Source organism: Hyperolius riggenbachi, chromosome 7, assembly GCF_040937935.1.
Source record: "Hyperolius riggenbachi isolate aHypRig1 chromosome 7, aHypRig1.pri, whole genome shotgun sequence".
In the NCBI taxonomy this organism is placed as follows: domain Eukaryota; kingdom Metazoa; phylum Chordata; class Amphibia; order Anura; family Hyperoliidae; genus Hyperolius; species Hyperolius riggenbachi.
This window is the reverse complement of record NC_090652.1, coordinates 86,849,891-86,862,817: the sequence shown is the minus strand read 5'-3', so window position 1 is coordinate 86,862,817 and position 12,927 is coordinate 86,849,891. Positions and strand designations below refer to the sequence as shown.

General features: G+C 45.7%; 1 protein-coding gene across 1 annotated transcript in view; it reads right to left on the bottom strand.

Moving 5' to 3' along the window:
* The window catches only part of PIGQ (phosphatidylinositol glycan anchor biosynthesis class Q), a 45,868-nt gene that overhangs the window by 6,423 nt on the left and 26,518 nt on the right, over positions 1–12,927 (bottom strand). The window contains exons 7-10 of the mRNA XM_068246727.1: positions 9,474–9,585; positions 8,364–8,444; positions 3,709–3,823; positions 2,592–2,653 (exon numbers count right to left, since the gene is read on the bottom strand). Coding sequence (XP_068102828.1) covers positions 2,592–2,653; positions 3,709–3,823; positions 8,364–8,444; positions 9,474–9,585 — 370 coding nt within the window. The remainder of the gene's footprint in view (positions 1–2,591; positions 2,654–3,708; positions 3,824–8,363; positions 8,445–9,473; positions 9,586–12,927) is intronic.

Genomic DNA, 12,927 nt, shown 5'->3' with positions numbered 1-12,927 from the left:
CAGAACGCGACCGAAGGCTACTGAAAGCCTGACCGCGCAGCCGCCGCAACGCCCCCAGACGCGACGCTACGCAGACGTCCGTCTGAACCAGCCCTAAGTCGTGGAGAGGGCTGTTATCTGACTTTTATTATCTCAACTGTTTACTTTTCCTCTGCTAGAGGAGAGGTCATTACTTCACAGACTGCTCTGAAAGAATCATTTTGAATGCTGAGAGTTGTGTAATCTGCACATATTATAGAATGATGCAATGTTAGAAAAAACACTATATACCTGAAAATAAAAGTATGAGAATATTTTCTTTGCTGCTAATCTTCTAGTAATTATTCATAGTACACAACCAATTCACTATATCATATTTTTTACCTGAGATGGGGCAGGAGGGAAAAAAAAAAAAAAATACATACCTGGGGCTCCCTCCAGTCTGATCAATCCCTTGTCATCGTTCTCCGCCTCCTGGATCCTCCACAATTTGACCATGAAAGTCCTCCAGTCGGGTACAGTCCATCCACCCACGCTCCCCCACCGCTCTGCGCCTGTGCAGTATTACTGCGCAGACGCAGAATGCTCACAGAGATGGGAGCGCGCAAGTGGCTGGGTATCTGCAGTATGCTCAGACTGGAGGACTTTCCGGGTCAAATTGCTGAAGATCCAGGCAGTGCAGGAGGATGAAAAGGGAGCCATCAGCCTGGAGGGGGCTGGAGGAAGCCCCAGGTATGTATAATCTTTTATCCTGCCCCATCTCAGGATTTCTTTAACACCAGCCACTAGTATCAATAAATCCTGCCTCCTGTGCCACTACATTGCACATCTATACATCTGCATGCTGCTAAGGCAATGGTTGTTCTGCACAGGGCTGTGGAGTCGGAGTCAAGGAGTCAGAGCAGTTTTTGATAACCTGGAGTTGGAGATGGTGGTTTCCTAAACTTAGGAGTCTGAGTTGGATGCAGTGGCGTACCTAGGGCATTTGGCACCCGGTGCTGGGTATTAAAAGACCCCCCCCCCCTTTAAAATGGGCGTGGCCACAACCTGCAGCTTGCTTCGCGGCAAAAATGGGTGTGGTCATGACTGGATGAGGGCGGAGCTAACTGTAATTTAAAGTATTAGCTAGTATAGTTGCCCCAGTATAGCTAGTATAATTGCCCCCAGTATAGCTAGTAGTTTCCCCCAGTATAGCTGCCCCCAGTGAAGCTAGTATAGTTGCCCCCAGTAAAACTAGTTGCCCCCAATGAAGTTAGTATAGTTGCCCCCAGTATAGCTAGTATAGCTGCCCCCAGTATAGCTAGTATAGCTGCCCCCAGTATAGCTGGTATAGTTGCCCCCAGTATAGCTAGTATAGTTGCCCCCAGTATAGCTGCCCCCAGTATAGCTGGTATAGCTGCCCCCCAGTATAGCTAGTTTAGTTGCCCCCAGTACAGCTAGTTTAGTTGCCCCCAGTACAGCTAGTATAGCTGCCCCCAGTATAGCTGGTATAGTTGCCCCCAGTATAGCTGGTATAGTTGCCCCCAGTATAGCTGGTGTAGCTGCCCCCCGTATAGCTGGTTTAGTTGCCCCCAGTATAGCTAGTTTAGTTGCCCCCAGTATAGCTAGTTTAGTTGCCCCCAGTATAGCTAGTTTAGTTGCCCCCAGTATAGCTAGTTAAGTTGCCCCCAGTATAGCTGCCCCCAGTATAGCTAGTATAGCTGCCCCCAGTATAGCTAGTATAGCTGCCCCCAGTATAGCTAGTATAGCTGCCCCCAGTATAGCTGGTATAGTTGCCCCCAGTATAGCTTTGCCCCCAGTATAGCTAGTTTAGTTGCCCCCAGTATAGCTAGTTTAGTTGCCCCCAATAAAGCCAGTACAGTTGCCCCCAATATAGATGCCCCAGGAGGGGGGAAGCAGCGCTAGAAGGAGGGGCAGTGGGGGCAGCGGTGGGGAGGGGGGGAAATATCCCCTTCCTCACCTGGGAGCCCTCCTTCTGCCTCTCTCCCCCTCCATAGATTAGCGGTGGCAAGTGCGGGCTCGGTGGCGGGGAGACATGCGCAGAATTACTCACCACTTCCGCGTTCCAATCGCTGGCAGCGTCATATCGTCACAGATCTCCGCCTTCAATGCCGCCCACTGTGCTTCTGCTAATCAGGAAGCACAGTGGGCGGCTTTGAAGGCGGAGATCTGTGACGACATGATGCTGCCAGCGCTTGGATCGCGAAAGTGGTGGGTAATTCTGTGCATGTCTCCCCGCCGCCGAGCCCGCACTTGCCACCGCTATTCTATGGAGGGGGAGAGAGGTAGAAGGAGGGGTCCCAGGTGAGGGAGGGGGGGGGATATTTCCCCCCTCCCCACCGCTGCCCCTCCTTCTAGCGCTGCTCCCCCCTCCTGCTCTGCTGCTGTGGGGGGGGGGGGGTCGTTGCGACACCCCCCTAGCTGTGTGTCACCCGGTGCGCCACGCCCCCCTGCGCCCTACAGTAGGAACGCCACTGGTCGGATGATTTTTGTACAGACTCCATGCAGGGCTAGAAATAAAGCACAAGGATATAGAGAAATGTTCTCTCTATCCTTTTATTCATCTCTTAATACATTCCTTACATGTTCATCTGTTAATAGATCACACTTACCTGCATTAGCAATCTAAGGGGCTTCCCACTCTGTTGCTCCAGCATCCCGAATTTTACACCAGCTGTAAAAGGGAATAAGTGTCAGGACAGTGAAAAATCATTAAATCACACCTGTAGTGAGAGGAATATGGAGGCTGTCATATGTTTTTCCTTTTAAACATTGCCTGGCATCCTGCTGATGGGGGGGTATTGGGTGTCGAATACTAAGCCAATGCCGGGCAACAGAGCAGCCATGATGCTGTACATACGCGCAGTGGGGTAGCTAGACATTATGGGGCCCCATAGCAAAATATCCGTGGGGCCATCACCCTACCCTAAAATATATGAGTTGATTGGTCAACTTACACTCTCACTGTGTATAATCCATGAGCACTGAGACAAAGTCAGAGGGTGGAGCGACAAAGAAATATAGTGTACACTTCAAGTACCATCTGGGGCCCCCCTCTTCTCCAGGGCTCCATAGCAGTTGCTCTGGCTGCTATTGCTATGCCCCTGCATACGCTACATCATCGGCCTCTGACTGGCGACGCAAATGTAGCTATGCGCGGGGGAGGGGGGGGGGGCGACAGAGGAACAACGAGCACATGCTTCAGGCAGGAAATGGCAAAAGCAATGTGATTGGGCATTGTTAAAGACCCAACACGCCTGATCATTATAATTATTATTTTTTAGCATATGTATATAGTGCCAACATCCAGAGTATACAGACTTACAGAGTATATTTTCTTGTCACACTAACTGTCCCTCAGAGGAGCTCACAATCTAATCCCTACCATAGTCATATCTCTATGTATGCATCGTGTAGTACTGTAGTGTATGTATCATAGTCTAGGGCCAATTAAACCATTTAACTTATCTGTATGTTTTTGAGGTGTGGAAGGAAACCGGAGTGCCTGGAGATAACCCACACAGACACGGGGAGAACATACAAACTTTGTGCAGAGACTGCGATCCACTACGCCAATGCGCTGTCAATCTTTAATGATCGTAGTTGTGCCGCTGTACCTTTAGAAAGCACAGTCACTCGCTCCTCTCCAATAAACATCAGCTGAGGAAAGAAAATTCACTTCCAGACAGTTTATGCAGCTAATTCAGCAAGAAGTAGTAGCATTCTCACCTGCCAGTCGGTAAGAGCGGCAGAGGCGCAGTAAGAGTGCGTAGAAAGGGAGGGAGCTGAGCAGATTTATAGTCATCTGGATGACGCCTTGTACCATCACCACCAGCAGGCGAAGCTGTCAGAGACAAGAGGAAATACAAGTTATGGATACCTCTACTTTTACCTCCTTTTACAGTGAGCCTGGAGCTCTAGTGGGCAGTCCGGGAAGCTGCAATGAACACGATCTAGGTATCTGCACACTCTGCATACGAGGGCACCCGCAGACAATTTACACGCCGTATATCACTGGGGGATAGGCCGTCCCCAACACTATGTACCCAAAATTTGGGTGTCAAGAAGCCTGCCTATCTGCAGTAATATGCTGTATGGTATGTTCTTTTAGGGCCCGTTTCCACTAGAGCGAATCTGCATGCGTTTCCTGCATGCAGATTCGCTCAACCAATACAAGTGGATGGGCCTGTTTCCACTTGTGCGTTGTGCGCTGAAAATCTGCACGGCAGAGCAGTCAGAATTCGCTCCCCTCACACCGCTATGCGAATCGCACGCCATGTATTTAATAGGGAAATCGCATTCGTTTTTGGCATGCGTTTTTCCCCGCGATTACGTGTGCGATTCCGCATAGGAACACATGTTAATTTAAACAGGCAGTGACATGGTTAAATTCACATATACCCTTACCTATGCGGAATCGCGGCAAAAAACGGATGCAGAATCGCACCCGCATGCGATTTCGTCCGTGTTGATTTCCCGACGATTCTGCAACGCACTAGTGGAAACGGGCCCTAAAATAATTCTATTGCCTGGCTGTGAGCCACTGACCCAGAACCATAATATACCGATCAGGTGCTCTAAACGTTAATGGCATTATTTCGCATAAGTAAAACATTCTCCATGCCTACTGCTAATCTTTAAATGTATATCAGTTGTGCTTCAGTGGTCCAGAAACCGGATTGGAGGATGAATAGAATAAAATTTTACATCACACTTTGACCTCAATTAACTAAAGGCTGTTTGATAAAATAAGTTAGGTCAGTAAAATACTGCATTCAGTATTTTACACTTTTTCCCCAAATTCAGTAATGTTTCCCGCATGTGGTAGAAGTTGGTAATATACCAAAAACGTGCTTCAATTCACTAAGCCCTGTTCAGTAGTCTTACCAGCTGTGGAGCAGAAACACTGGTTCGCTCGACAACCGGGGGCCCCGAACTCTCACTGGCCGGGGCCCTCTGGGTATCGCATGGTGATGTGGGGGCCCCGGCCAGTGAGAGAGTCCAGGGACCCCGGCTGTCGTGCGAACCAGTGTTTGTGATATTAAAATTTATTTTTTGCAGCTTCCAGGATGCGGTTGACAGGTGAGTGGTTAGGGAGGAGACCGTGTGGGAGACCCGCCTGCATGGGGCGTCCCTGCAACCGATGCAATCTACAATTGTGTCCAACCGAAGCCTCCAATCTGAATGCTACCTAACTTATGCAATTCCTGTTAGATTTGATACAGCAGGCAAAGGATGTATAACAGTACACCTGATTGGCTGACTGGCGCCTGCTGACCAAATAAAAGGTAGAACATTTCTTTAGCTAGGAGTGAGCAATTGTGTGTGTTGCAGCTGTGGAGCAGGTAAGGCGGGAAACTGAGTCTTGCAACAAGTGGTGTGCATGAGTAGGGTTTTTTTGTCCAGTGCATTCCCGACATCCCTTTAGATGTGCCGCAGCCACAAGAGGGAGCTCTTCTGTATACCAGTATATAGATATGCACAAGGAAAAAGGATACAGAAAAGCCGTTTTAAATGTCTCCTTCTCCTGCTCTGCCGTTCTGAAGTCCCACCCTCAAGAGTATCGAATCAAATGGGGTGAGAAGCAGGGCTGTGTGGCTCTCCCTATTGGTTGTCAGCTACATCTGTCACTGCTACCCCATGGAGATTGTGAGTTTCCAGCTGGTTAGAGGTGGAGGTAAATACTGAACACTTTTACCAAAAGTTTTAATCTTTGTGAATTGCAATTTCTTGAGGAATTTACCGCACAAGTCGGTAATTTACCTTACCAGTCGGTAATTTTACGATGGGGCAATAGGTTTAGGTAAAAATCAGCTGTTCTCTGCATTACCAAATCCGGTAATGCTTAGTGAATTGAGGCCATTGTCTCTTAAATTTTTTGAATAAGTAAAGGTAGCCATACATTTAGCGATGTATGAGCAGATTCGATCCAAGAATCAAATCTCTCTCTAATCAAATCTGATAAGAGATCTGTCAGCTGTCCATACACCACAGGCCGATTCCCAATCAATTTGCTGAAATCGATCCTGAACCAGCCTTGTGACACCGCATTCAACTGCCTTGCCACTGTCGTCCCCCCCCCCCCCCCCCCCCCCATGATAAATATTCCCCCGATGCCCATTGCAAGGTATACATTACCTGTGGCCTTGTGGTTTCCTAGCAAGGGCGCGTGTGATGTCTGACGTCACACGGGCGCCCTTACTAGGAAATAACGCATGGAATCCTGGAAGCAGTGGCAGGACAAGCGGAGGTTGCGGACAGGTAATGTATACTTTGCACGGGGCACGTTTATCATTAGGGGGGGGGGGGGCAGCGTTGGAGGTTTCGCTGCGTTCGATTGTTCCGAAATTGCACCCGATCGAGCAAGTCAGCCCAACATCTTGCAGCATGTGCGTTCGACAATGCGTCCAATTTTCATCTTCAAATTGGTTGCATTGTCAGTCAGGCATGCACTTGGCGGCAGCAATTGTCATCCAATTCGATTATAATAATCGAATCAGATAGTCGATCTGCCGCCAAATCGCCTGATGTATGGCCACCTTAAATGGTATCATCTGATTACAAAATTTTCAGTTATACATAGAACTAAAAATCCCACAATGCAGTGGGCCACTTCACTTCTAATGACAATGGCAACAGCAGTGTACTGCACAGCAAATTACCAGGAATCTTATATGGCAATAAAGGTATTTGTGTGGGGAAGAAAGGAGGTTGTATTTATTAGGGATTTTACTTACCGGTACATTCAATCCTCAAAGTTCAAACTACTTTGACACATTCTTACCTCCCTCAAGTATATACCGGTAAGTATCAGCACATTTGTTATTTTAGCTCTGCTCCCTGGATGAGGATCAGTGTTCTTTTTTACTTAATAAAGCAGTTCTGAACTGGTATGTAAGGTAACGAGTTGTTCTAATGTCAGAATGGTTTTGTTTATTCCTCTGCATCACAGACTGGAATGAAAATATGAGCCGGCCAAAATGATACATTACATATAATTAAACCATCTCACAAAATGACAACTTCCTCCTTTCTATCTCACTGCAATTATAGGTGATTAAACTTTATGTCACTCTATGTCAGGCTATCAAACTGTACTAAGCTTGTTTATGGGTGTATATGACAGCTGGAATGTCACTTCTTAACACTGCAGCCACTGACGTGACCATGCCACCGGCAGCCGTACCTGGAGGTTTGTGTTTGCCACTCACAGAACTAGATTTTATTTACAAGGGTCATCCAGAAAGTAACAGCCTTTGATTTTCATCAGCCACACAATGGATTCTTTTAGTGTCATGCAACTTGCATCTGTCTGGTTAATCTCTTCTCTCCCCGCATGGCTTGTCATGTGACTGCAGAACGCCAGTAACTGTTTGTTCAGCAGCATCAACATGCAACGCCCCCCTAAACCCTCCAACTCATAGTTGAGTAGTGCAATTCTACTACAACAAAAGGGATTGAAAACCTTGTAGAAAGATACTATAAAACAAAGAAGCCCATTATGTGGAGAAATAATCAGAAGTTATAGTATGTCTAAAATAAATAAAATGTTTCCTTAAAGTAAATCTAAACCAAACATTTAAAAAAAAAAAAAAAAAAAAAGTTTTACTTACCTGGGGCTTCTTCCAGCCCCCTGCAGCTGTCCTGTGCCTACGCTGGGCCCAACCGATCCTCCAGTCCCCCGCTGCGGCTAAGTTTCGATTTCCACAGACTGGTCAGTTAATGGCCAATGAGCCTGCATGGCCTTGGCTGTGTGCGTGCTCATTCACACTCCAAGTGCAGTATGAGATTTCCACATACTGCGCATGCTGAGGACGCTACATGTTTATGTACAGTGCCAAACATATTAATAACTAGGCTATGCTTTTTTCTGCCTGAAAGAGTTTAACATTTAGGTATGCAATTGTCAGTTTCTCTCCAGTTGGGCTACAGGAATATAACGTAACCCTCACTGATAAGAAGGGATAAATAGTTTATACATTTTAGCGTTGGAACACTGACAAAACTGTGCCATTGAACAGAGGCAATAAAACATTAAATCTACTTTAAGTTTTTAAACGAAAAAAAATTTGGGGATATATAAAAAGTGTAATTTTCAGAAGTAGGTGGACAGATACAATTGGTTACGATTGATTTCCTTTCGCTTCTATGAGAAATCGATCAGAAAAACGATCGGAAATCAGATCGGACCTGTCGGAAATTATCTACGGAACTATCTGCCAAAAAATCTCATGGCATAAGACCTGGTACAATGCAAAATGGAGAAAAAGAGGCAATTAATACAATTTAGAAAAAAATTATCAATTTGCTGTTTTGTTTTTCATTATCAATTGAGCCAAGAATGTTGATAAAGGCGGTGTCTATCTCAAACAAACAATACGTACCAAGGTGAAGACCAGGTAATACAGGGCAGTAGTTGGCAATAAGAAGAGCAGGATAGTGAACAGCAATGTCCCAAGGAACAGCTGCGGGGAAGAAGATATACAAGCTGAAGGTTATATGCGTTCATAAACAATACACCCCTATCAACAGGAACCAAATAGAATATCTGTGTACCCCACTGCTGCATGCAACAGCTCAAGCCCATTGAGGCCACAAAGATAAGGCTTGTATTTTTCTTAGGGGACAACGCCAACTTGTTTCGCATTTGGTAACCCTTCTTCAGGCCTTATAAATACAATGTATATCTGAATAGTATAAGAGGAATATACAAATACATCTGGACAAAATAAAGCTATCCCTAAAGATGCCAGCACATGGATCTGCTATAAGGCAAAGTGACCTGGGTGAGAGCGACCCCACCTCTCGTCACCCTGTGAACATAAAGTCATGAGAGGAGTAGATGGGTTGGGACTTTTGTCACCATGTGGGGAGAGGCTGGTGCTGCATTTAGATGTAGCGTCAGGAGATAGCTCAGCTTGACTTAGGGAATAATTCCACTATACCAATGAGAACAGACATCTGGCAGAATGTGTGTACCAACACTGTATTACATAGGGGCAGGCTCAGTTTAAAAGTTAAGTCCATTTCACTTCCACTTTAAACAAAACCTTAACTAGCAAGAATAGGAACAGTGCTGTTGCCAACTTCCTTATGACAATACTAGTTGCCCTAACATTGATGGTGATGTTCTGGCTTCAATATTTAAAGTTTTGCTCTGACTCTGCTGGCTGCTCTCACAGCACGACTCCAAAACTAATGAAGCCAAAAAAACTCAGCATACTAGGAACTGGCATTTTTTAAAGGAAATAAATATAGAAGTCTCTATATTTCCCTTTGCTTAGGTCGTCATTACCACCTTAGGATTCTTGCTACAAGGCTGATCTATGATTCACTTCATAAAATAACACACTAAAAACTGCAGAAGTACAGTACTGTATATATAGCTTTCCACTTTCCAATTTAGTAATACAGTAGTATGCCCTATAAGTACTAGCAGGTACTCCCTCTGCTGGCAAGACAGTAAAACTGCAAGCACAAATAAATACACATACCTGATCCAGGTCATATGAGCAGGAGTCCACCCTCTGTCGCAGAACGTTCCACTTCTTTCCCCGAAATAGGCGCCAAAGAGACGACAGGCCGTGCATCTTGAAGCAGTATAATCTATCAGACAATAAAATGACAGGATATCAGTAACAAGCATAGCAGGATAAAACGTTTCCACATTCATAACAGTTCGTTATACTGACAGCTCAATTTATATGGGTGAAGACAAGACACAGAAGATTTATATTGCGTTTGCGTGACTCTAAGAGCCAGAGCTGCAGCCACTGGGGTGTGCTCTATAGGCAGTAGCAGTGTTAGGGTGTCTTGCCCAAGGTCTCCTTACTGAGTAGTTGCTGGTTTAATAAACAGGATGAGCAAAGATTCAAATCCTGGTCTCCTGTGTCAGAGGCAGAGCCCATAACCAGTACACTTATCCAGCCACTTACTGAAGGACCAATAATATTTTGAGAAAGGTAAGGTTCCTGCTTTGAAGATAGTCATGTTTCATATCCAAAATAAGAACAGAAACAGTGGCGCAGCTAGAGATCATGGGGCCCTTAGCAACATTTTCATGGGGTCTTTAGATCTAGGCTCTCTTGAGCAATGTCACCTGCCCCTTCTGTATGGATAGGAGTTGAGTGGGCAATTTACATTTCCATATGTACACTGTGTATAGTCCATGGGCACTACGGCAAAATCAGGGGGTAAAGATAAATAGGAAAGGTAATATTTAACACAACAACTGCCACCCTCATCTCCAGGGCCCCATAGCAGTTGCTATGACTGCTGTGGCTATTGCTACACCCCTGAACAGAAACTTCTACTAGTATACACATGCACGGTAGTGTAGGTGACAGCGGTTCCCTGTGAGAGACATGACTAAATGCTGTCTTGTGGTGGAGCATGCCACCTGCTGGAGAGGTACTGAGGAAACACATTCAATACATAATCATTTCCAAGCACTGTGTCTGTAGGCAGAGTTCCCCAACCCTGTCCTCAAGGCCCACCAACACTGCAGGTTTTTCAGAAAACCACAAACATGCACAGGTGACTTAATTAGTGTCTCAGCAGAGCTGATTTCCTACCTCTGTGGATTTCCACAAAACATGCACTGTTGGTGGGCCTTGAGGACAGGGTTGGGGAACACTGCAGTGTAGGTAATTTCTTCCCACTCCTGACCCCCCCCCACCCCTGGTTCAACCGCACTTTGATTGGCCACAGTGTTGTCTGTCCGCCCCGCACACGCCTCTTCTGTCATGCTGTGATTGGCCGCAGCACTGATCGGATGCCGCAGCACTGATCGGATGGCGCATGCGATCAGTGTAGGTAGGTAATTTCTTCCCACACTCCTGACCCCCCCCCCACCCCTGGTTCAACTGCACTCTGATTGGCCACAGTGTTGTCTGTCCGCCCCGCACACGCCTCTTCTGCCATGCTGTGATTGGCCGCAGAACTGATCGGATGGCGCATGCTCGATATCCAGAGAGATGGTGCGTGCATTCCTGCCCTAGGCAGCATAGCGTGCACCAGTTATTATATCATATTTGCCTGCATAATACAATATTGAAAAAATAATTTTTATATAAACAGTTAAAGCATACCTGACAAAACTTCTAATTCAAAAGACTGGTGAACCAGAGCACTAACTACTGAACGTCTTCCGAGTCCCTCCCGTTCCCTGTTCTTTGAAGGTGATTTGTGCATGAGTGCATCCGTTTACTGGACATGCACAGTTCAGAACTCGCACATGCCCAGTTCAAATGTGCTCGTGCACGGCCACTTCCTGGGGAAGGATTCGGACTGATGAGCCATTTTAATCTTACAAAGGCCAAGAATGTGAACTGGGAGACCCTGAAGACAACGAGCAGCAGGAGGACTTTTAGGAGCTAAGTGCTTTTACACAATATGCACTTAATAAAAAATGTAAACTTTAGCTTCAAGTGTACCTTAACTGACCAAAAAAAAACAAAACAAAAAAAAAAAAAACCTCCCTTTACCATATGGACACTTTACAAATGGAAATCCAAAAACTTCAAAATTATGGTTACCCAATAACCTTGGAACATAAGTCAAAATGAAAATGAAAAGGAAAAATACCTTCTTCCTGTACTTCAGCCTGAATTTACTGTATTTACTCAAATTTAAGCCAAGTATTCTTTGGTCAAAGAAAAGGTCGGCCTCATATCTAATCTTGGTTTACATTTGAGTGAATGCAGCAGAACCTCCTTCCCCGCTCCTGAATCCCGCAGCCACTCGTGCCCCAGTATCTGCAGAGTGCTTAGTGGAGCGTCCTACCCTTTCCCCTCATTTATGCTGGTCCCATAAACACTGCTCCATCCACTTCCCCACTGCAACGCAGAACATACAGAAGACCAAGCTGGAGACAGGGGGACTGTGATAGCTTCTTATTCACTGTCCACTATTGCCTGGTCCAAACCACCAGACTTCTCACACTGTAAATAACTGCTGGATTTACTACAATGCTATTATACTTGCTGTTCTTACATTGCAAAGCATTATGGGAGCTGAGAATCCAGAGAGCAGGGGTTGGTAAGGCAGGTTTCAGCAACTCCATTCATAAGACCAGTATTGTGAATGACAGTATACAGCAGCCTGAAAACCATGCCCTGTTCCAAACCTGAAGAGACACAGAGGCTGCCTATTGGTTGCACTCAGTCCCTCCTCCTACCTGCCATTATCTGAAGGAAGAGCAGAGGACCTGTGAACTACTGACCAGATCAATGATCTATTACCGCACTCCTGGTATGTGGCTTCTTAATTCCAACCTAAATGTGATGGAATACACCTGCCCATATAAACAGGTTTTACTTACTTGCCTAACCTTATGACTCTAAAGTGTACTGGAGAAAAACGTCAAGCTACAAATGACATACTGTATATACTCAAGTATAAGTCTAGAAATGTAGGTCTGACTCCCTTCATAAAAGTATGGGGGTCGACTTATACATGAGTCATGGGCAACACTGAGCACACTGGGTAATGTGTCTATTAGTGACATTTCCATTTGCAGCAATTTACCCTGTGGTAAGGGACACTTTGAGGAAAGGAAATGCCAAGAAAACAAAAGTCTGAAAGTCCTGGCCACAGCAATAAACAAGGAAAGGGGCGGGGGAAATACTGGGCTGAATAAAAGGGAGTGAATAATTGCAGCACTTGGGTGCCTGGAGGAGGTATTGGCTGCACTTAAGGGACAGGAGGGGTTAATGGCTGCAACACTTTATGCAGTGCAGTAATTAACCACCTCCTTAGTCCCAAGTACAGCCATTTACTTTGCTGGGTAGACTTATACTTTAGTCTATAAAAAATTCCAGCTTAAGAGGGTTGAATATTGGAGTCGACTTATACACGAGGTCGACTTGTATTCGAGTATATACAGTACTTATCTACAAAGAATAAAGCATCTGTATCCCATAGAGGCTTCCCACGCCATGCTCTGGT